This window comes from Lagenorhynchus albirostris, chromosome 21 (genome assembly GCF_949774975.1).
Source record: "Lagenorhynchus albirostris chromosome 21, mLagAlb1.1, whole genome shotgun sequence".
In the NCBI taxonomy this organism is placed as follows: Eukaryota; Metazoa; Chordata; class Mammalia; order Artiodactyla; family Delphinidae; genus Lagenorhynchus; species Lagenorhynchus albirostris.
Window position 1 is genome coordinate 20,847,524 of NC_083115.1, and position 23,156 is coordinate 20,870,679.

The 23,156-nt window shown below is 38.0% G+C and overlaps 1 protein-coding gene across 3 annotated transcripts in view; it reads left to right on the top strand.

The window, feature by feature from the left end:
* Positions 1 to 23,156, top strand: part of FAT1 (FAT atypical cadherin 1) — a 104,667-nt gene that overhangs the window by 22,211 nt on the left and 59,300 nt on the right. For all 3 annotated transcript variants that reach the window (XM_060136676.1, XM_060136674.1, XM_060136675.1), the window contains exon 2: positions 17,103 to 17,417. In XM_060136676.1, the coding sequence (XP_059992659.1) occupies positions 17,103 to 17,417 (315 nt within the window). The remainder of the gene's footprint in view (positions 1 to 17,102; positions 17,418 to 23,156) is intronic.

The following is a 23,156-nucleotide window of genomic DNA, read 5'->3' on the forward strand; positions in this document are numbered from 1 at the left end:
CCCATATTCTAGCAGCTTTTTGAAATTTTATTTAAGGACACAGAATGAAATGCTTCATTACAGCTTATTCATTCATGAAATGTCAGGCTTGTTCATCTTTTCCCTGTGAGAAGAGTTCATGTGTCTGCCTCTGCCTGTTTGGATTGCTTTGTTTGATCTGAGAGTAATGCCCTTGGACTGTCCTTCCTGTGATGAAAGTAAGGTGAGGTGAATCAAAGTCAAGCCAGATAAGACAGGAATGTGCTTCTTGGTGATTTCTCCATCATTTCTGGCTTTGAGACTCCGGGTCTATACTTACCTTTCTTGCCCAAGGGATTAGGGCACTGGTTGACTTTCATCCTCTTAGATACAGTGTTTCACGCACAAATGGGGCTCGCCTGCTGATTTCCCAAAATTCATGACTTGACTTTGGACATAAAAGAAGTTGCCAAAAATACTAAGAGATTGACGTTTTCAGTTTAGTCAAAACTGAACTCAGAATAGTAAATGAAAACCACGCCTCTTTTATTAAATATGGTACTCTATCCAAAGGTTACCCTTTTTAATTTGTTAAGTTTTTGTTTAGCTTTATTACCGTGTACACATTATTTGTCTGAAAGTGTTTCACTCTGCTGCCATTAATACTAGTGGGGTGAAGGGACCTGTGATTTTTTTTTTTTCTTTTCCAGTTTCACCCCCCCACACACCCAAGTTAATGATTAACATATGGTCATTCACTTGTGAAAGAATGTTGATTGCTTTGGAAAATGCTTGGTAATTATTTAAAGTTTCCTACAGAAGTTTCTTAGTGATTTCATTCTATTGAAAGTGGGCCAAGCGTCAGTTCCACTTTCTGTGCCTCAGAATGTTCAGGTGTGGAAGGCAGGCACATTCTTCTAGGTGGGAAGCACAGTTTGCAGTAGCTCCTGAGTCCTGTATGGGAGCCAACGGGAGATTTACAAAAGCACTTTTTCTCCCTCTCACAGCCACAGGCCTGGCCTTCCTAAAGCACTCATTTCACGGTGTTAAGCACAGAAGCACTAACTGCGCTGTGCAGTGGATCCTCGGTCTGGGATTGGATATAGTACGTCTGCAAGGAAGGTTCAGTCTAGCTCTTTAAAAAAAATGTATAATCTTAAAACTCTTTGAAAAGTTTATTATCGCCAGATACACATAATTCATAATGACCTAATTGGGTAGATGAGGCTCCTGTGGAATAAAGAATTTCTTACAGATTAATACATTCTTAAATATGGTAAACATTAGAAGTTCTAGCTTATTTTCTTAAGTAGGTAAGCATCTATTAAAGTTCCATGTAAACTGTTAATTTGCATATTCAGTTAGTTGCATAAGTCACATAAGTATATGATATGTGTTGGCTCAGTGGAGTTAATCAAGTAGTAATCTTACTGTGCTGTAACCCTTGAAAACAACTGGAAAACTCAGTTTTATTAAATTTTATATGCAATATCTTGTGATTTTATTTTTTAAATTTTCTGTGAAGGCTTTGGAAGTCCCTGTGGGAATTGCACCATTTTCATATTTTCAGAGGGATCTCTGATCCCTAGAAGGTTAAGTCCAGAAGATGAGTGAAGGGAATAAAAATCGAACAGTAAGCCCTGCTGACCCTTGAAGGATCTTTGACCTTAAGGAGAAGAACCAGTTGATTGGACCATCCTAGAAAGAACCCTTCAAGGAGGTTGTGGAGAAATGAGAATGTGGGGAGGGGGAAGGAGGTGGAAAGCACTTCAGCGCTCTCAAATCCTGCGTGGGTCCCTGAAGGATGAGGACTTTGGAGAAATCATCCGTGTCCTTTGAAGGTGAATCCTTGGGAGAATTTCTCTGAGGCACGATTCAGAAGATGAAAAAAGGCCTCCATGGAGAGTTCCTTCCTTCCTTCCTTCCTTCCTTCCTTCTTTGATTCGCTAATTACTATTTATTGACAGCCCCCTACCTACCGGAACCCATTCCTGGTGCTCTGGATTCTGCATTGTATGAGATACACAGTGCTGTGGTCTTCCCGGAGCTCTCTTTCTGAAGAGAGAAGACCGTTGACAAATCGAGAAGAAGATAAACACATACTTTCTGCTTAGCAGTGCTGTAGAGAAAATAAACAGTGCAGTGCGTCGGTGGTTTTCTGCAGGGTGTAGATGGTCTTCTTTAGATGGAGTGGGCAGGGGAGGACTTCTGAGGAGATGTGAGCGGGGACTTGAATGACAGGAAAGCAGAGCCAGCCATTTGAAGGCAACTTTTGGTCAGAGGGAATAGCAGCTCCGAAATACAAACAGGCTTTGTGGCTGGACGTCTGCGATGAAGGGGGTAGAGAGCAGGGGCCAGGTCACCTGGAGGCTTGTGGTCGGTGACCAGAAGCGACTGGTGGGGATGCAGGACAGTCAGACCCAGGGAAGGGTGTAGCCCTGTCTTACCCAAGGAGAGGTCTAGCTTGCCTGCCCTCCCAGTTCCGTGCAGGTGCTCCTTTTTCCCTGCTGCTGACTGCCCTACTCTCCCGAAAGTCCCACTGTGAATTTTTATCCCAGTCCAGGCTTTATGCCCAGCTCCTTGGGGACCTCTGTGATAGCAGGTCATCACTGGTGACAAGGAGAAAAAGAAGGAAAATGCTCTTTCTGTTTTGATGGTTTGCCACCCCAATTTTCCTCTTTGGTAATAGACTTTCTTTTAGATATAAACCCTTGAAATAAGGTTGCTGTTTTAACTGCTTTTAAAAAATCATTAAAAGTAAGTTGTTTTCTCTGAGAAGCAAGTTTTTTATTTCAAAAAAGTTTTTCTTTGTACTTGCACATCATAAAAAGTCTTGAATTAGAGACAGTTACAATTTTTAGCAGTTTAGAAGGTAAATTAATGATATTTTGAAAAGAATCTTGGGAGGTATATGCTTCATTTTCCTGTACCCAGGTCTAAGATAAGGAAATCTCTAATGTTCCTTATTTCCATATGATACTGATAATTTTGTACCTTTGGAGACAAAGGGATTAACTGTAATATAGGTATACAGTTTAGTCTTTAAATTTTTTTTAGTAAGTATGGTATATTCTAGGAATGACTTTGATTGAACTTGGTTAGCTTTAACTTGTAAATCTGTAATGACTCTTGGAAATTTGATGAAACTTGATCAAAATTTGATGCACATAAATGGGGAAGGAGATAATATCAGGGGCAGCGATGGACATAATGTTTTCTGTCTTTGCTCCAGACATTTCTAATTTGATTTTTTCCTAGTTTTGATTATCATGTCATATTTGAAATGAGACTTTATAGCTTAGACCTCAGTGACCACTTCAGCAGTCTGGATGCATGCTGTGCACATTTTAACATATTTTTTATACTGTTAGTCGAAACAGCTTATTTATGTGCCCCTTTGGAAAGTGTGGCCACAGTGGAAAATGTCTACGTTTCTTTTGCTCTGCAGCATTCCATTCAGAGCACTTAGGTTAGTTTAGTCAGTCACCTGGTCTTTAAGTGATTCTAATAATTCTGCTTCAAACACTACTTCATCATAATGTGGTTTCTGTTAGCTAGTTTTCTCTTTGGAGTAGTAGTAACTTCCTTGTAAAGTACAAGGTTAAGGATTAAGGTGTCATACCTCTTTTTTTTTTTTTTTTCCTTTTTTGCGGTTCGCGGGCCTCTCACTGTTGTGGCCTCTCCCGTTGCGGAGCACAGGCTCCGGACACGCAGGCCCAGCGGCCATGGCTCACGGGCCCAGCCGCTCCGCGGCATGTGGGATCTTCTCGGACCGGGGCAGGAACCCACATCCCCTGCATCAGCAGGCGGACTCTCAACCACTGCACCACCAGGGAAGCCCAGGTGTCATACCTCTTTAAGAATCTTTCTAAATCTTGGCTTTGCTTTAGCTTCTCAAGCATCAAAATAGACTTAGTAGTAGTAATTACCTTTATTTTTAATACTAATCACTTAATCCTTACGACACATCTATCCTCCCCATTTTATACAGAAGGAAACTGAGGCATTGACAATAATAAATCACCAGCAGTTACACATTTATTAAAATGCAGACTTGGGACAGTTAACAAAAACACTGTAAGAATGATGGATTATATTGCTTGAAGACTAGTACTTATAAGTGACAGATTTGGAGAATAGAACCTACATTGTCTGGAAATCCTGTTTCCCTCTCTAATTCTGAAATGAGTAGTATTCTTCATCAGTGATTGGGATGTGTGATTAAGTCAGAGTCATGGAGAGCAAGGTAAGGTAGGGCCAGGAGTACTTTTTAAGCTTTCTTAGAATTTATGGCAAATGGTTAACTCTGAGGTTGTATCACTGACTCTTGCTATTCCTGGTATCAGTCATCTCTCCCACAAATCAGAAACCATATTTCACTCCTACTGGAATTTGGTTTAAGGCAGCCTCTTCACTTTCCTTCCAGGTACTGCACTTGAAGGTAGGTTGGGGTTTCAGGGGATGCGTGGGGTTCCTTTTATGACTTTGACTCCAGCTCTGTGGCCTAATGACAAGTCTTTACTGTCTAGACCTTGGCTTCCTCATCTGTAAAGTTAGAGGCTGGACTAGATGATTTTTATCACTCTTTTCATTCTTAATTTTATCTATTTCTTTGGTTTGATCATTTAAAATAACTAAGTCTCATGCTTTACTTCTCTTGAGTTTGGAACCTCATAAAATGCTGTTTGCGGAGGAGGTCAGCTGCCTCCCTGTGTCTTGGTAAAGGTATTTGGGAGAGTGGATCCCCATTATGTTTTCTTCCAGAGGGTTGGGGGTTGAGGGGCGGGTGGGGGGAAAGTGGTGGATAAGGAGAGAAACATTGCAGAAATGACAGTGCATTATAGAAGCATGTTAAGTGTTTTATGGTGGTATCAATAATCACAAATACAAGTCCAGTCATTTTCAGATTTCATGTATTCCAGATTTTATGTATTCTCGTCTTTGAATTTTTGAATTAGTTAGTTTTCCCTATTAGAAAACATCAGTTCTGCTAAAGGTATCTCAGTCTTTTCCTCTTATTACTTCTGACCCCTTGCAAATTTCTTTTGAATAGATTGGGTTAGTCTGTTGGGTTAAATTTCTCTTTTAAAGACAATAATTAAAGCCATGGCTGTGCCAGCATTATTTCAAAATATGCTAGTAAAGGGAACATTTTTAAAATTCATTCAATATTTGGTTAAATTGAGACTAAATTTACAAACATAATTGTTTCGTTTTCCTGATTTGGTACTGAGATCGTTTGGGAAATATGTATGTATTATTTCCATCAATGGGTAGATTTAGCAGTAAATGGATTAGCTTACTGGATCTGTAAGTTACGGTTGAGAAGTTACCAGATTATAAAGTGATCATTTAGATGACTTTTTTCAGATTTTAACAAATAGCCTGTTACAGCAAACCAACCAAAGTAAAATAACTAGAAAAAATATGATTGCTTCACCATCTCTTTCATAAATGGTTGGATGAAGAGGCAGATCTATCCAGGAGTTTAGGATTGAATCGTTTCTTAAAAATCATTTTTAAAAAGACAGTAAGAGTTGATAAGAGAACATCTGGCCTCTTTCCTTTGACCTTATCTATCTAATAGCCTGTCATGAGCTAGAAATATTTGAGCTTCTTTAGAAATGCCAGTAATGTTTAAGTCTCATGCTTTTTTTTTTCTTTGTATTTAGCTTTATGAAAAAAAAGTATTTTGGAAAGTACAGATAATTTCCAAAACTTCCGTTTTATTAAATTGCCATTTACTTAACTATTAAGGAAGATACATTTTTAGTGTTTTGTACTTTTGGTCAGTTATACCTTTAATTAAGAAGGTTTTATTTTTATTTATATTTTTATATCATCTCTGAGACATTTCAGTAACTGTTTTACTAGTTAATTACAACTAGTATCCTGTAATTAACTGTTATGCACTTTTGAATATATTTCTTCTAATGATCAATTTTGATTATATACACTTTTCTAATATCTGTGGCTTCATGATGTCTCTATTTTCATAGTCTGTGTCTTCTGTTATCACTTCATCTTATTAATGGTTAGGAGAATTAGAGAAGAAAATATTTCACTTTTTAATGAAGTGTTTATTACTTTTTTAAAGAACAACTTTGACCTCAGAGGGAATTAAGAATCAGGATGATATAAGAACTACTGTGGTTATTTATTCTGTACAGTTAATTTTTCTCAAATTCAGTTCTCTGCTTTAGTTTTTTAAATGTAGACACATGACAGCTATTTGAGACCCACCAATCTACTCTTATATAGTCTCTTATTGTCTCAATTAAGAATTATGTCTCCACCATCTCTGAGATGATGAATTAACGTTCACTCGGTATTTTGGAGTACTTCATGAAGTTTGCTTCCTGTTTGCTTAGCATAGGGCAGATTGTATAATTCCTCTATGCCTCACGGTTACCACTGAGAGATCTTGGTCACAGTTGTTCCCTTTGTGAGTGTGTACTACGTATTCTAGATTTGTTGAGTCTTGGTTGTTCCCCTCCAGTTTTAGAAACCACTGGTAAAGACAGGTGTGCCCTGTCTTGGTGATTTTTAAAAATATATCAAATTAGGAATCTTCTGGTACATTCAAGTCTGTCCCTCATACCTTTCTTCATAAAAAAAAAAAAATCTGAATTTAGAAAACAGGTGAAGCTAGGGGATTATATGTATTTACAAGTTGATGTTTTGTCCTAATAAAGATTTTAGTAAGGTTTAATTAAGTCTTGCAATACATTTAGATCACTATTTATAGGTGTTTGATTTAATTTGAAGTATTTGTTAGCATAAAACATGGTTTACCCAAAGTTTATCCTAAGTTATCAGTGTCAGTGGGTCAGGTCATAACTAGGTTAGCTTCACCTGAGTTACTGAGTTCTTTTAGAGACTGGGCTTTGGCAGCAAATTGGATATTAAAAGTAGCTGAATATTGCCTCTAAATTATACCAATTTGTAAACTAATATGAATTTTTTTAAGTTAAAAACTGCTTTATGGTTAAAATAGAATTTAATAGAGAAACAGGTTTGCTTCATTCATTTGATCAAAAGTAAAGAAAAATGCTGCTTGGGAGTAGATAGGAAAGGGGGGAATTTATACAGGGATTTTTATTTGCTTCAACTGGTGTTCAGTTCATGTAAACCAAACCTTCCTTCTGCATAGCTGAATTGCATGTGGGTCTTAGGTTTTAAGAAAAATAAATAGTTGCACTTTTCTATGTTTAGAATCTGTTTTACAGAAGCTTGAACAGACCTTAGAAAAAGGAAAACTTGCTCTTTTCCCAGCCTGGTGCCTTCTAGGACTCTGGAGACAACTGTCTCTTTCGGAAAGAGCTGTGTTTATACAGTGACCAGTGTAATACTTGACTGTAGCAGAGGAATCTCATTCCATTCCTTCTTTAGCAAGGGAGTGCGTTAAGGAGTTTGGCTTGAGGCATAGTTGTTTCAACTGACATTTGAATCGTTGAATAGTGCCTTGTCTTCTCTGTGCTGGAGCACACTTTGCAATACAAGTGTTTCAGGCAGTTGTTACTCGGCTTATGGAAACCTAGAAGTCACTCTTAACTTTTAAAGGTTGTTTGTACATTTCTGAAATTTCTCAAGTTCTGTTGATATACTTTGGATTAATCCTTTATACATGAGGGTTTAAAGAAATATTTTTATGCAACACATATGTACTTCTTGTGGAAAAATTAGAAAATGTGAACACAAAGAAGAAAAAATTCACTTATCCCTATAATCCACCATTTTTAGTGTATATACACATCTTCCCTCTATCTTTTCTCACAAAATAGAATTAATGTTATAATAGTTTTAAAAATCTCATAATTACATGTTGCATCCTAAAATTCAGTCAGGGACTCATAACCTATAAAAGGATTTCTTTGACCTTTGTGCAAGAAATAAAATAATGGAAAATAATATTCAAGTAACTAGTCATTAAAATACTATGTTGCCCTTCTCAAAAAGCAGTTCGAGGGAATAAATTACTATTTTATTTAACTGTCTTTCCTGTAATATGTTGTTTTACTTTTCTTGGTTTCTTTAGCACTTCATACCAGGCCTGGCAAATAGTGGGAACCACGTGTTTGTTGAGTGAATGAAAGAAAGTATAAATCAATAATACCAGGTTCCAGATTAATTTCTAGCAAGATCCAGGCCACTATAAACATTAACTCCTTTTTGATGAAGCAGATACTGTAGGGTACAGTTTTTTTAAATCTGTATTTATTATCTTTATTTAAGTATTGGAGACTAGATTAAAGTTACCAAGATTTCTTTTCCAAAGGGGGGTTTTCCTTAAAACATCAGTTTTTATCTGACACAAAACTTTTACAACTGATTTTTTAAGACTGAGAACTCTGGATCCTACCACTCAATATTTTAAAGTTAGTAACGGGAAGCACATTCACAACTTGGTTATGATATTCTCACAGTGATATTCAGTATTCTATAATGCCTTATAACTGTTATGCTTCATTTAATATAAACTTAGTCTGCATTTTTACCTAACAAGATGATAGGATAAATATACTAGCTTCCTGAATATAGAACAGTGTGGCTTCTTTTTTATATCCTTTTTTCCTTTTTTTTATCCTAAACTTAGTCACATGGGATTCTTGAACTTTATATAGAGATCTGTTTGGCCCACATTTAGTTGGGCTTATACTTGAATTTATGTCATTCCTCCCACCAGGGCAAGTGCTGGTAAACTTGTTAATGTGTTGATTTCCCCCCCCCCATCAATAGTGATAGATTTATGAAGATCGCCTACCCAGGCTTATAAGGAAAGAGCCAGGGCTTGAGTTAGATGTGTCTTTTGAATCACAACTCTGCCACCCCATAAGAACAGGAAAAGCAGAAGAGAACACCCTGGTGGTTATGAGTTTTGCCTGTGGACTAGTCAGCCAGGTTTGGATTCTTGCTTCTCTGCAACTAGTTGGGTAACTTAAGGCAACTTACTTAACTTTTGAGGCTTACACAAGTTAGTAAATGTAAGTGCTTAGATGGCTAACTGGTAAGGGAATTCATTAATTAATTCATTGATTAATTTGTTCCTATGATGATGATGAATAAATGACCTTAGACCAGTGACTTTTCAACTCTAAACCTCTACATCCGCATATGGAAATTGAGGAGAGACCATCGAGCTTACAGAATAATTGTGAGGATTCAAAAAAATGGCATATATAAAGCATATGCTGAGTTGCATCCAGTAAACGTAAGGTGGGAAAAGTAATCTACATTGAATTTGAATAGCTTTTAAAATATGAAACAAACTGCTAGAAGCATTGCCATTGTATGTGAAATGTATCCTTTGGATTTTAATGCCTCCACAGGCTGTCTGGTGTACATAGTTTTATCCAATTAATATGTGTTCAGATGATATTTTTGATACCCAAGGATGATCCTTTTTAAGAGAGCTTATCCATGAAAGCCCTCATTAACAGTATTAATGATTCTGACATGGAAATCTGAACTTGGAATCGTTCTCCACAAAGCGTAAAAACATGGTTTAGCAGAGCTTGACGTGGGAATGGCTCTTTGCAAAGCTAAAGAAATCCCTGGACTTGAAACATGATGCTTAAAATCTGATTATGAACTTAATTAATATGTTTTGGTAAGTTTGCAAGTCAGAAAGCTTCCTCAGCTGATTTTAAAGTCATTGCAGCAATTTTAATTGAAAGAGTTGATAGATATACATTTTAATTAAAGTGATTTAAATAGACAGTCTAAATAATGAAAAAACAGATTGACAGTTACTACATAAGAAGCTTTCCCTTTAATTATTAACTTATGACCTAACTCTATACAATATAATTATAGAATTTCCTAGACCTAAAACTTTGTAAGTAGTTTCTTTATTCTTTTTTTTAAGCTCTCATTGTAATTTATTTCATAAAGGTGAACTTTGGTCTGGCACTATAAGTAGTTTCATATATAAATAATTTTGAATATTAAATTGTTGAAGCTGTCAGGCTATCCATTGTTATCCATTGACTCAGATTAAATGAAACAGATGAAAGTGTTATCTAAGATATAACGGGAAAATGAGGCAAGGAGGTTATACTAGCAAAACTTTTAAAAGACTGTTGGTACTTAAATTTCATTTGGCTTTTTACTTATGCATTTTAAATATGACTTAAAATTCATGGTTATAGAAATTTACAGTTAAAAAATATTTTAGGGCTTCCCTGGTGGCGCAGTGGTTGAGAGTCCGCCTGCCGATGCAGGGGACACGGGTTCGTGCCCCGGTCCGGGAAGATCCCACATGCCGCGGAGCGGCTGGGCCCGTGAGCCATGGCTGCTGAGCCTGCGCGTCCGGAGCCTGTGTTCCTCAACGGGAGAGGCCACGACAGTGAGAGGCCCGCGTACCGCAAAAAAAAAAAAAAAATTTAGTTCACTAGGTTGGTTGATTTTCTTTATTGTCCCTCCATCACTTTGTTTATTCTAGACCTTTCTTTTTCCCCCCTGGGCATGTAATTGTGTGTTTGTGTGGTTTTTAATTTTGAAACAGAACTAAACAAAACCAAGGCTGTACTCTGTACAGTTTTATAAAGATTTATATTTTTGATCAATTTGTATATTGTTGACATTGTTCCTTGTAATTAATAAACATATCATTTTTTTTTAATCCCCTGCATCGGCAGGCGGACTCTCAACCACTGCGCCACCAGGGAAGCCCTAAACATATCATTTTTTTAAAGCTGTGTCATATGTACCATTATAAATTAACCAAGTCCCCCTTTTATCCTGACGCTGTGGAATGTGCTTAATGTTTTAATGGCACAGAACAGCAAGGTTTTTGCATCATCAGATTCTTTACCCAGATCCCCAAATGTTGGGAAAACAACAAAACCAATTTTTCCCATCTGGTCACTCCATTTTTACATTCTTTTGAAGCCAGGACTTTCTCTGGAAACTGCAGGCTGTGTTCAGTTGCTCTCATGCTTCTCTCCAATCAGAGGACACAGCCAGAGACTCAGAAGTGTTACAGCATGACTGTCTGGAGCCAGTCTCTTTGGGATTGAATCCAAGTTCCACCAGTAATGAACTAACTGTGTGACTTTGGGCAGGTTGTTGCCATCGTTTCCTCATCTGAAATAGGGATGATCATATTACCCATTTCTTAGGATTTCTGTAAAGATTAAAAGATTTGAGACATATTTAAAATAGCAGCTGGTGTATCATGAGCTCTATATATGTATCTCTTGTTTTATATTATCACCATCATCATTACCATTTCACTTGAGTTTGCCGTGTTCCCAACCACAAATGGCTTCTCACAAAATAACACTCATGGCAAGTTATTGCTTTTGAAAGATTGGATGTTGGTGACATCAGTACCATGTCTTTAACCTGGAGGGATAGTTTTACAATATGACTTACTCTGTGTTTAGCTGTGAGAGGGCAGAGAGGTACGTGTTGAACTGTGCAATATGCTAGTTTTTCTTATGATTGACTAAGAAGCTTTTCATACAGTTGCTGCCTTAAGCTTGGTTCCAGAAAAGTAAAAAGTGTATGTGACATGGTATATCAGAAAGGAGGGTAGGGTTTGCAAATTTATGGTGCCAGATTGTTGCTGATTATAAGTATTTTTGAGTTGGAGTAGCTGAAGAATCTGAAAGAGCAAGGTTTTGTTGAAAGCTTTGGTACCAGGACTTGATAGAGGGCCAAGACCTGTTAAACAAAGAAAACAGGAAAATTCCAGGAAGAAAGGTGTTCTGTGACCATGGAAATTTGAGTCAGTTAAATTATTTTTGGCAGTATAGTGACTACACTGGCAGTATAGTGGCTACATAAAACTTTTATTTCTGCCTTAAAGATTACTCTGTTGAAAGCATCTTGCCCCGCCAGTGGCCGTTGGAGGGACTGCTGGCTGTTCCTGTCCAAGGCCAGTGTTCAAGTTAACAGGCCATTAGTGAGCAGGGATACATAGTAGAAATTAGTTATTCTTGGAAACCTTTATTTACTTTTGGACGGTCTACTTGAGCAACTAATACTGTATCCTACAACCTTTGAATAATCAGCGTGTACAGGAAGACACCATCAGTACCTGTTTAATTATACGGACAGTAATGAATCCTTCTAGAAAGAAATTTTGCTGTGAGCTGTATTTTCAGCCACATTGGTCAAGCTCTTTTAACAATTACATTGCATTATTTTTTTCAGTCCAGTTTTTCCACAGTATGCACATTTAAAATCAGTTTCCATAGTGACATCTGGTGGTAGTTTTGAAATCCTAGAGAGTATGTTTGGAATGATAAATATTTTTATTTAATAGCTCCAGATTTCTAGCTTCTTTCAAATTTTTCAGCTCTATTAACAACTTTTCCTGAAAATGTCTTCATTGTATGCCTGAGATTGGAAAGCTAGGCATTTTTCGCTTCCGTCATGTTTCATTAAAGCCAAGAAATGATCTCTTATAACATTGCTGTGTGGTACATATATAACAGACTTGTCTAAACTTGTCTTCTGTGTTCAAAATATACAGCGTAGAATCACACAGCAGCATTCTTACCTTGTCTGCTGCTTGTGCGCTAAAACCTCTTGACAAGAAAGGTGTTATTTCTGCTTTAGCCATCTCACTGGCTTTTTCTTGTACAGCATTGATTGAGACTCTTTTCATCTGGCTGGAGGGAACCGTGGTAGCCCTGGGCTATCACTTGTTTCTCCCTCACAGCCTGGGCTTACGGATCATCTAGTTGCTTGCATGCTATTGTTGCTCTCCCAGAAAGTGGAAGAGGAAATAAAAAATGGGAGCAGAGATGGCAGAGAAAGAAAGGGAGCTGAGAGAGGGGGAGCTATTTGAAGACAGGAGGAGAACCACAGGAAGTTAGCGTATGGATGTGTATATGTGCCGAATAAGATGCAGTATTATTGTGGGTATGTATTAAAGAGAAATAGCTTTAAAACTGGAGTTTAAGTATTTATAGTTTTGTTTGGTTCCTTAGAGAATTGTTTCAGGAAAAGTGAATTTATAACAAGTGTGCAAAAAAGTCGGAGTTACTGAAAGTTGGTTGGTAGAAGATCATGGATTGAGAGAAATGGGAGTGGGATGCAGTTTTGCGAGTGAACACAGTAGGTCGATTCACTTCCAGTGATGCCTAGGGGTCCTTAGTTGTTGTTTTCCTGTGTTAAAGGTACTAGTTAGAAGTCTTCATAATGGAATTTTGAAAATTTGTTTCTTTTTAATGAATTAAGGTAACGGAACGTACAGAAGAAATCCATCTGTACATGCTAGTTGTGGCTCTAGGAAGGACTGGGAAAAGAAGAGTGACAGGTGTAGGAATAAGGACTGAAAGAATAGACACTGCTTTGGCCAGGCTTCTAGGTAGTTGGTATGTTGGCCATCTCAGAAACTGGGACCCCCCGTAAGGAACGATCGGGATTCTGATGAGCCCTTGGTTAAGGAGGTGCCTTGCTCTAGATTCTCAACGTTCTGCCTGTTTAGCTTCTTAAAGTTGAGCAAATCATTTCAGCTCTTCTTAAAAACAAGTGAGTTGTACTTGAGGATTTCTAAAGGGTTGTCAGTCTCCAATTCTTGGTTTTGAAATGGCTAAGGCTTAGATCTACTAGTCTGTCTTCCCAGATTATCTAGACTGTTTCTAGCTGTTCCTGGACCTGTGGTCAGTTCTTCCTAGATTCAAAATGGGAGCTCAGTTCTGCCTGTTGCAAAAGTTTCTGCCTGGGGGTCTCGCAGGGATGTATCTTGTGACTGAGCAGACAGATTAAAAAGCAGAACACAAAATCCCTTTGCATAAGTATGGTCTTTTCCCACCTACTTTATGCTTTTAGAATAGTGCTTAGAATTAGAATCCGCAATTAAAATAGTGCTTAGGCACTAGCCCCTGAACCACTATGAAGTAGAGCCCTGGAATCGTTTCTTCTTTATTGTCCTTTAAATGTGGGGAAGACCCTTATCTCAGTAGTGGAAAACTGCTTGTAGCCTCTCATCATGGCAGCCCCCCACCCCGCTCCTTGGTCTCCAGCATCCTTGCTGCTGTGGAGTGTGTGACGATGATTCTGTGGCTAATGATGACAGTGTAGCCTGATGGTGAAGAGCCTAAGTTCTGGAGTCAGACTGTCTGATTCAAATCTCGATTCTACCACTTTATTGTTGACTGACCATGGCTGTGCTTCCTCATCACTGTAAGGCTTGGGCCGTTCGCTGACTTTATCTAAGCTTCTGTCTCCTCATTTGTGAAGCCACGATGAAAATCATGTGATTCCAGTGTTCTTTAAACGATTTAATGCATGTAAAGCACCTAGTGAAGTCCTTGACATACAGTAAGTCCTTGTATTATTAAATTATTATATATAAATACAGTAAATTTATTTGTATTATTATTTGAGCATTTTGATTAGAAGAAGTTATTCAGTATGTCCTCCTTTCCCTTTGGCAGTTAAAAATTCACTTTATTTCTTAGTTATCTATAAGCTGTAGTAATTTTGTTCTTTTTATAAGAACGTAATAATTAAAGTACATCAAAACAAGAACATCTTAGCAATCACTATATGAAATATATATAAAAATATACAGTTTAAGAATTCATGAAATATGAACATCACTTATGTATATTTAATTACTAATTAATACAATTCTAGTTTCTTCCATATTTGAGTAGAGCTACTTTGGAGTCTCACTTTGAACTGTTGGTAGTATCTGGAGATTACCTGGGACTTGGAAACTTTCCCTCCTGACTGTGGCTCAGAGGTCATGCACAGAAGGGTGTGGCTACCCCCTCAGTTGCTAGGTTGATTGGGGGAGAGGGGCTCTTCCCAGCAGAAACATCCAGCCCATAACTGTACACTAGTCAGGACACAGACCAGACTCCAAGTGGAACTTGATGTAAAATAAATAACTGTTTTTGTCTGTGATTTAATTCTTATTATGTATTTGCATTTTCTACCTCTTTCTTTCCTTCCATCCTGACACTAAAAGAAGCTATTGTATGTGAATGTTCACTTAATAAACTCCTTCTGAATACTGACATGCAAAAAAATGGACAAAGTATGAGCTTTGACTTGTCTTTTCAGAGTTTTCATGTTAAATTTTGTTGACTGAACTTTTGTCATACTAACAGTAAGACAGATGGAATTTTGGTGGCCCTGCAGTCAGAGATTCCTAGTGTTTGAGCTCCAGCTCTGCCATTTACTATGACCCTGGGAAAGTTCTTCATGACTCTTAATCTGAGTTTTTCATTCATGAAATGGGGATAATAACACCACATATATGGGCAGGTTGGATATAAGGAATGAATAAAATAATGCATGTAAGACAGTTATAGTACCTGATGTATCATAAAGACTGACAAAATTTTTCCTAATTATTGTTATTAAATGCCCACAAGTGATGTTGAGAGGGACACAGTTTTTAAAAGTGGATAGCAGCATGAACTGTTGGAGGATTAGAACTCAAAAGAGGTGAATACAAGTACCACGTACCTGTCTTTAAATTTTCTAATAATACTTCACCTGCCAGATGAATTATGTTACATTTTAATGACATGGCAGAAACAAGAGAAGCATATGTACATTCATTTATTAATATATAATCCTCTTAGAACTGTTCCCTGGCGTCCTTTGTATCGGTTGATGGGAGTGAGACAAAGAAAAACTGGAAAAGATTATTTTCACTTGGTTACTAAGGGCACACTCTTCTTTCAGGCTAAAACAAATATAATTTGGTGGACAGATTGAGTATGCATAGACTTATGTTCGGACCAGAGAAAAAGGAAAACGTGTTTGAGTTGTCTGCTGCATAGAGAGACCAGCTAGCTCCTTTTTTATTTAAGAGTTCTGAGGCTTTGTTCCATATTTCTAGGAGGAGATCCATTTTGAGGGTTTGCAAAGAAATAGTGAAGCAGTAGTTATAATGCTTCTGAATAGCAATACACATTCATTTTATGATAATCTATTTCACATTATAATATTTAGGTTTGCTGTTTGTAAGTTGTAAACCTTTTGGGGAGTGTTAGATATAATTATCTAACATTCAAAATAAATGAGGTTTTTCTGTGATATTAACCTCAAATAAGCAAATATTTAAATTTACATGATCAAGAAATATAGATGTATATATTTAGTTGAGATAAATACTGTTTCATTTTTGAGCACAGGTTAAATTGATATTTGTTATTTTTCCCATAGTATTTTGCGTTAAATGGGAAGCTTCAGTGATTTTAAAGTTGTAGGATTTCCATAGTTCAACCTGGATCATGTTGAACCCTAAAAATAGCGTTAATTCAGAATGATTATTGCACAAGAAAAAAATCCAGTGATGTATTTTGGGAAAGCCAAAGGACAGGTTTACACCATTGAATAAAAAGGTGGGATTTGCCCAAGAGAAATGGATATTTCCACTGTTAATCATCCTGAGAATACGTTAATCTTGAGATTAAATAAGATTTCGCGTGGTTTCAGTGGCTGGGCCAAAACATTACAGACATTCTAACTTTTTTTGTAATTTTATAATTCCATCTCTTAGTAGTTGACTTAATGAGAAAGGTGTCCTAGTTTGGATCCCATTTGAGGACTTTTCTGTATCAACTCCAGTTAATATATCCATTCATTTTGGTTCATTTAATAAATAATTATTGGGCTTTGGGTAATGTGCTGGGTAAACGGGCATTTAGAAGGATGTGGTCTCTGCTCCTGTGGAGCTTATAATGTGGTAGGAAAATTTATATTTTTTGCATCCTGGTTGTCTTGCCATTAGCTTAAGGTGATTAAAAGAAACTGACGGGTTTCAGGACACAAGAGACCATATTTGCCCATTCATTTCTTTGGGTTGTTTTGAAACTTAAATAAGATAATAGTTGTAAAGTGCCCCACATAGTGCCTGGCACCTAATACTAATAATGACAAATATTTTATAACCAATATTACGTGCCAAGTGCTATATTCTAATCATTATATGTGTTCATTTCATCAACCTAGGAACACACTACTCTTATTATTCCATTTTATAGGAAAGGAAACTGAGGCACAGAGAGATTAGACAATTGGCTTAAGATCGCACCGCTGTGACACAGAAGCCTTCCATAAGGCTTAAGGCATAAGAGTTGTCATTTAGGCTGATGCTTTCTCAGAGTGACTGTTGGCGGTGATGGTTGACAGTCTACTTCATGCTTCTCTTCTTCCTCCTCTAGGTGTTATAGAGACTTCAGGTCGACTGGACCGCGAATCCACCTCCCATTACTGGCTGACGGTCTACGCATCTGATCAGGGCGTCGTGCCCCTTTCCTCCTTTGTAGAGGTCTATATAGAGCTGGAGGATGTGAACGACAATGCGCCGCAGACTTCAGAGCCTGTTTATTATCCGGAAATAATGGAAAACTCTCCCAAGGATATGTCTGTGGTCCAGATTGAGGCATTTGATCCAGATTCTAGCTCTGATGACAAGCTGACATACAAAATTACAAGCGGAAATCCACAAGGATTTTTTTCAATAAATCCTAAGACAGGTATGTGTTAATATTATGTATGAAATATTCATGCTTATATGCTCTTGATATGGGGAAATTTAAGAATTGTTTCTTTATTTGCCACTTTTACTTAGTTTTTGATAAATCGTTTCCCTTTTGAGTTACTCAAGACAAGCCTTTATTCCCTTATGAAAATTTTATCCCCAGTTTTTTTTTCCTTTGAATTTGCTTTTATAAAACTATTTTTCTCATTAGTAGAGTTTCACTTGCAGGTTAAAAAGCAAATATTGTAGTTTCATTAATAGTTCCTAAATTAGTGATACATTTTAAACTTAACCGCAAATTCTACTGCTGCTAAATTTTCCAAACTCTACTTTTTATGAAAAACATCAAGAGTTTATTTCACAATTCACAGTAGTTTTTTTTTTTTTTTTTTAATGTTGTTTTGGAATTTTTCCTTAGAGCAGTGCTATGTCTCTTTAGGCAGTAGAGGATCCGGATTAAATAATTTTCAGTTTGGGAGCAGTTACTTTCTTGAACTCATACCTCAAGTTTTCCTTCTAACTGTTTTCTCCTCTCAGTGTCTGAACCCTTTTTCTAAGTAGGTAGCTCCTTGACTCCAAAATCCTCTTCCAAAATCCTTATAAACTTCAAATATTTATTTTTTTACATTTGATAATGCATCAACTTTTTTCTGAAGTCTTGGTTCTCTTTTTTACTATTTCACACACACACACACACACACACACACACACACACACACAAAGGTTCAACATAGCTATCATTTGTGTAGTGAAAAGTTAGCTATCATTTATACATGAAAACTTTACAAGTGGAGGGTTGCACTCTGATTTCTTGATCAGAGTTAAACCAAGAACCACCGCATGACACTGAGAGGACAATTTATTTGTAGGAACATAAAACTTCTCATGAAGTAGATCACTGGCCTTTGAACCCAGATTTTCGGTGATTCAGTACTTTTTCATAGGATCCAGTTACAGATTCTAAAGTGGTAGATTTATAATTTGCATGCCTCTATCATGTCTTTGCTCATTATGTCTTATTCTGAGGGAGCTGGCCTGTTCAGTTACTGGGTTGTCTTTTTGATATGTCAAAGAAATAATATACAAAAACCAAAGTTAAGGAGGCATTCTCAGTTTCCTTGCCAGTTTTTTTTTTTTTTGGTGCAATTCTTATTTCATAATTTCCTTTGTTGAACTTAAGAGGAAGCAGTTCTTGAGGTGGAAGGAAGCTTGAGTTCAATATCTGTACCAAAATGCCTGTAGAAAGATAACCTGATAAGGGAACATGTGTGTATGTAATATTTTGTGTCTTAAAAAGTACATTAAAATGTTAGTTTTTAAACCTCTTGTCACCATATTCCAACCTATCATATAGACTGTCTTTCTTGATTGCTACAAGTCAACAAGATTTATTTTGACTGTATTAGGATTTACTTTTTCCTTGAGATAATTATGCCATTATAATTATATAAGTTAGAGCTACTGTGGGGAGCCTTGATACCCTGGTCATCTCAGGCCTCTGAAATGATGATGACACTGCTGTTGTGTTATGTCTTGTAGAAATGGGATTAATGTGTCATTGCTACTCTCTTTATGTCTATTCTGACAACTCTTTTTTTTTTTTTTTTTTTTTTTTGCGGTACGTGGGCCTCTCACTGTTGTGGCCTCTCCCATTGCGGAGCACAGGCTCCGGACGCGCAGGCTCAGCGGCCATAGCTCACGGGCCCAGCTGTTCCGCAGCATGTGGGATCTTCCCGGACCGGGGCACGAACCTGTGTCCCCTGCATCGGCAGGTGGACTCTCAACCACTGCGCCACCAGGGAAGCCCTATTCTGACAACTCTTTAAAAGAGATGTCTGCCGAGACTTCTAAGCTCTTCCTTATCTTCAGGGAGTAGAAATCCCTTTCAGGAGTCCATAGCTAGCTCCCAGACCCCTGGGTGGGTAGCATATGCATCCTGCTGATAGGATAGCAGGGGAAAAGCCATGAGACTACAGAGAGGTTTTATTTTTATATGAGTTGAAGGCAGATAGTAGTGGAAAATAACCATAGTTAGCACTCAGGAATATTTGTTATGAAGTATGTAATAAACTGTGTGTTTAATAGAGAAATTTGATCATTCCACAAGTCACCTGAAGTCTCTAAAGACTGAGAAATAACCATATTTTAGCATGGGCATTATAAAAGAATATAGTAAATACAGCCTCAGTGTTATTGGGGGCCAGACTGTGAAAGCTGGTGAAAGACAGCCTGGTGGAAGAAAGTTCCTGTGATGCGCTGACCCATCAGACCACCTGCGGACCCTAAATCATGTTACTTGATTATTAATGGCGGAGCGAGAAAATCACTGGGCTGGAAATCAGGAGATGTGGACAGTAGTGAGGCTTTACCTCTGGGATCTTGGAGAAAACTGGCTTCCAGGTCCTCACATCTTGTGACTAGCGCTGAGCATTTCTGCAGGCCTGTTAAGGCGAGTGCGTGCATGCGTGCTCAGCGTCACTTCCAGGAAGGATGCCACGGCCTCTCCCACTTGCAGGTGTTAGTTACCTTTGCTCTGTTAACTCTACATGAGATAACCAAGGTCTTAGTAGATTGACAAATCTGTGCCTCTCCTCTGGATAAACAAATTTGACAAGGTAAAATGCGTCTGCTTGCCCCTTAGTGGTAAAGAGAAATTTAGGACCCTGGTGATGATCACAACATCCAGCAGACTGGAGAAAGCCGGAATTCATTGCCATTCAAATTGTTTGTTTACACTCGAGTGTTTATTGAGCTTCTCCTGTGTATCCAGCATGTTAAGAGATGCTTTGAGAGTATGTAGTCTACGTAAGTGAAATAGCAAAGAGAGACAGGTGGGTGTGAGATGTGTGCCCAGGTGCTAGTCAGTGCCTCTGGAGGAACTGTGGAACTGATGATGACTCATGTGGTGGTGTAGTTAGGAGGATGAGGCCCCCTGGAAAAGTTAGTGTGCTGATTGTGAAAGTAGTAAAGTGGATGGGTGGACAAGAGGGTAGGGGATGTTCTTCAAGTTGGGGCAGTTTGAAGGAGTGGTGAGGCCAAGAGATCGAGTTAGATGAGTGTGTGAGAGAAGGGCTATGCTTGGTGGAAAAGCATAAATACCAGAAGAAGGGTTAAAGGATAATATTTACGCTATTTTTATAAATAATGACCTAATTTGGAGAGTCTGCATACAGTCCCTTGGCATGTTTTGTATAAACTTAAATCAGATGACCTCACTAAGTCCTTTTGGAGAGGAGGAAACATCCCTCCTGACCTTTCTCTCCTTTTGTCATAGTATGACGCGTAATTTAAAAAACAGAACAGAAAACCTTGCTAGGACTGGGTTTGATAATCTGAATGGGGGATTCTCAACGACAAGTTTGGATGAACATTTTTAAATGTATTTTGTGTTCTGATCAAAGTTTTTGTGCCTGGAACTGCCTTTCTGTCTGCATCTCAGATGGTTCCTCCGGTGTTGTTTCTAAGGGGTGGTGGGTGGCAGGGTGTTTCCTTTTACAGAGGGTACAAGCAAAAGAGACTTGATTCATTTTCCTTTCCTGACACACACACTTTTGTTGACATCAGAAATTCTTATAACATCGTTTGTTTGATTATGTTCAGTATCAGGGTAAATTTGCTTCTTTTAACAAAAATTGTGCGGTTGCTCGAGGTGGGAGAGAGACAAGAGCCTAGAGTGTTGGGCTGTCCGAGCCCTGACTGCCCAGCTCCTGCAGACACATACGTCGCAGCTTCCTTTGCAGAGTGTCAAGGACAGAGAAGAAGGAGGGCCCCAAACAATGGGGACCAGTGTGCACTCACAGGCTTCATTCTCCACGAGTAACCTCAGCAAAGTGGAGCAACCTCAGCAAAGTGTCTTTTTAGTCATTGTTATCAATTTGAACTTTTGAGGCCTGATATGTAACTTAAAACTGGCATATAATTTTCAAGTGTTCACTTGGGGCTTGTATGTGCTTTAGAAAAGACCACACTTTTATTCCCTTACCTCTGTGTTGGTATTTTCCAGGTTTTGGACACGAAGCAAGTATTGCTCTTTATTTTAAAAGTTTTATTGAAGTGTAATTGACATATAATAAATTGCACATAGTTAAAGGCTGCAATTTAATGAGTTTTCACATAGCTATCCAACACTGAAACCATCACCACAGTCAAGCAGTGAACCTACCTGTTGCTCCCCAAAGTTTTGCCATGCCTCTCTGTATCCCCTCCCCGATACTGCTCTCTGCTCCCACCCCCAGGCAACCACTCATCTGCTTTCGGTCACTGTGTATTAGTTTGTGCTCCCTAAAATTTTCTACAATTAGACTCACAGAGTGTATACTATTTTTTTTTTTTTGGTAAAGATTCTTACACTCAGCATATTTACTCTGAGATTCATGTACGAAGTGAGTACCAGAGCCCATTGAAATAATTCATACCAGCCAATTCTAAACCTGCTCGTGCTGAGTCACCTTGTCCTTTCTGTGGAAACCACAGGAAAGGCTCTGGTGCATGCTTTCTCCTTGCTCCTTCAGCCTCCTGACCGACCCCAGTGCAGGCTCGTGTGGCCCTGTGCGGTGCGCGTGGCATGCCCTCTTATCTCGGGTGTTGTGAATAAGAAACTGTCTTTTCAGTGACAGTGGTCTCCTGATCTGGTGGCCTCACCATTCTTTAATAATAAAACCTACATTTTAAAACACTTTGGGGAAACTACTATTTGTCATTTCTTTTACTCATATCCAAACAAGAATACATTATTTTTTCTTTTTACATGGGTAGTAGCATACTGTATACAGTGATAAACATCTTGGGTTTTTCCCTTAACAGTATTATTAGTATTAGAGGCTGTGCCTTAGAAAAATTACCACATTATTATAAGAATATAGGTACATATCCATGTACCTGTCACCACCCATTTCACCGATACACTGATTTTATATTGTCTAGTAAATTTTTTTTTTTATCTTCTCATTCATTGAGGTAGATCTTCCTGTGTGGGAACAAATACTCTGAGAAATTTTTATGGGTAAAAATAAATTCATCAGAAATGTGTTTTAAGTAGAGGCATGCTTTTTGAATATATGAGTATGTTTGTGGATGTGATTTCCGTGTGTCTGCGTGAGCATCTTCAAAGGGTTTAGCTTCTTTCGACAACTGTTGAATCTGTTTCCATCTACTTGAAATTTTAAATGGTTTAAAAACTTTATTGAGGCTGTTTCAGCTTACTGTTTTCTTAGCTTTTCCTTTATCAATTCTGTAGAGTTAAAATTTCATATATTTTGGAGGCTGATCTTTACTCTAAATCTCTTCTCATTATCGGATCTGGAGCATGTTGCACTGTTGGAATCTTGTAAGCCACACTGGTTCTCTCTCTTTGGGCTGATTTCCAAAGGCTGTCTCATGCCTGTCACCTTTGAGAGTTGAGTTTGAAGGAGACAGCCAAAGAGGGAACCAGCAAACCTTGGCTTTCCCTCTTCTGCTACTCTTCTGTGCTATTTCTGGTCTTTCTTTTACCACTCTTCCAGTCTTGACCTCACTTTTAGATCAGGTTGGAATAAAACTTTCTCTCAGAGCCAGAAGGGCAGTGACACATGTAGCTTATTATGCACATTGCACTTTATGTATTAAAGCAACCTCACATACTTAATCTTTACAAGAAACCCTGTGAGACGAGTAGAGATTACAAATGCCAAGAGTCTGCTGTCTTCCCCATTTTTCAAGTAATTATATGACTTCAGAGAGAGGTGAAGGCCACCCG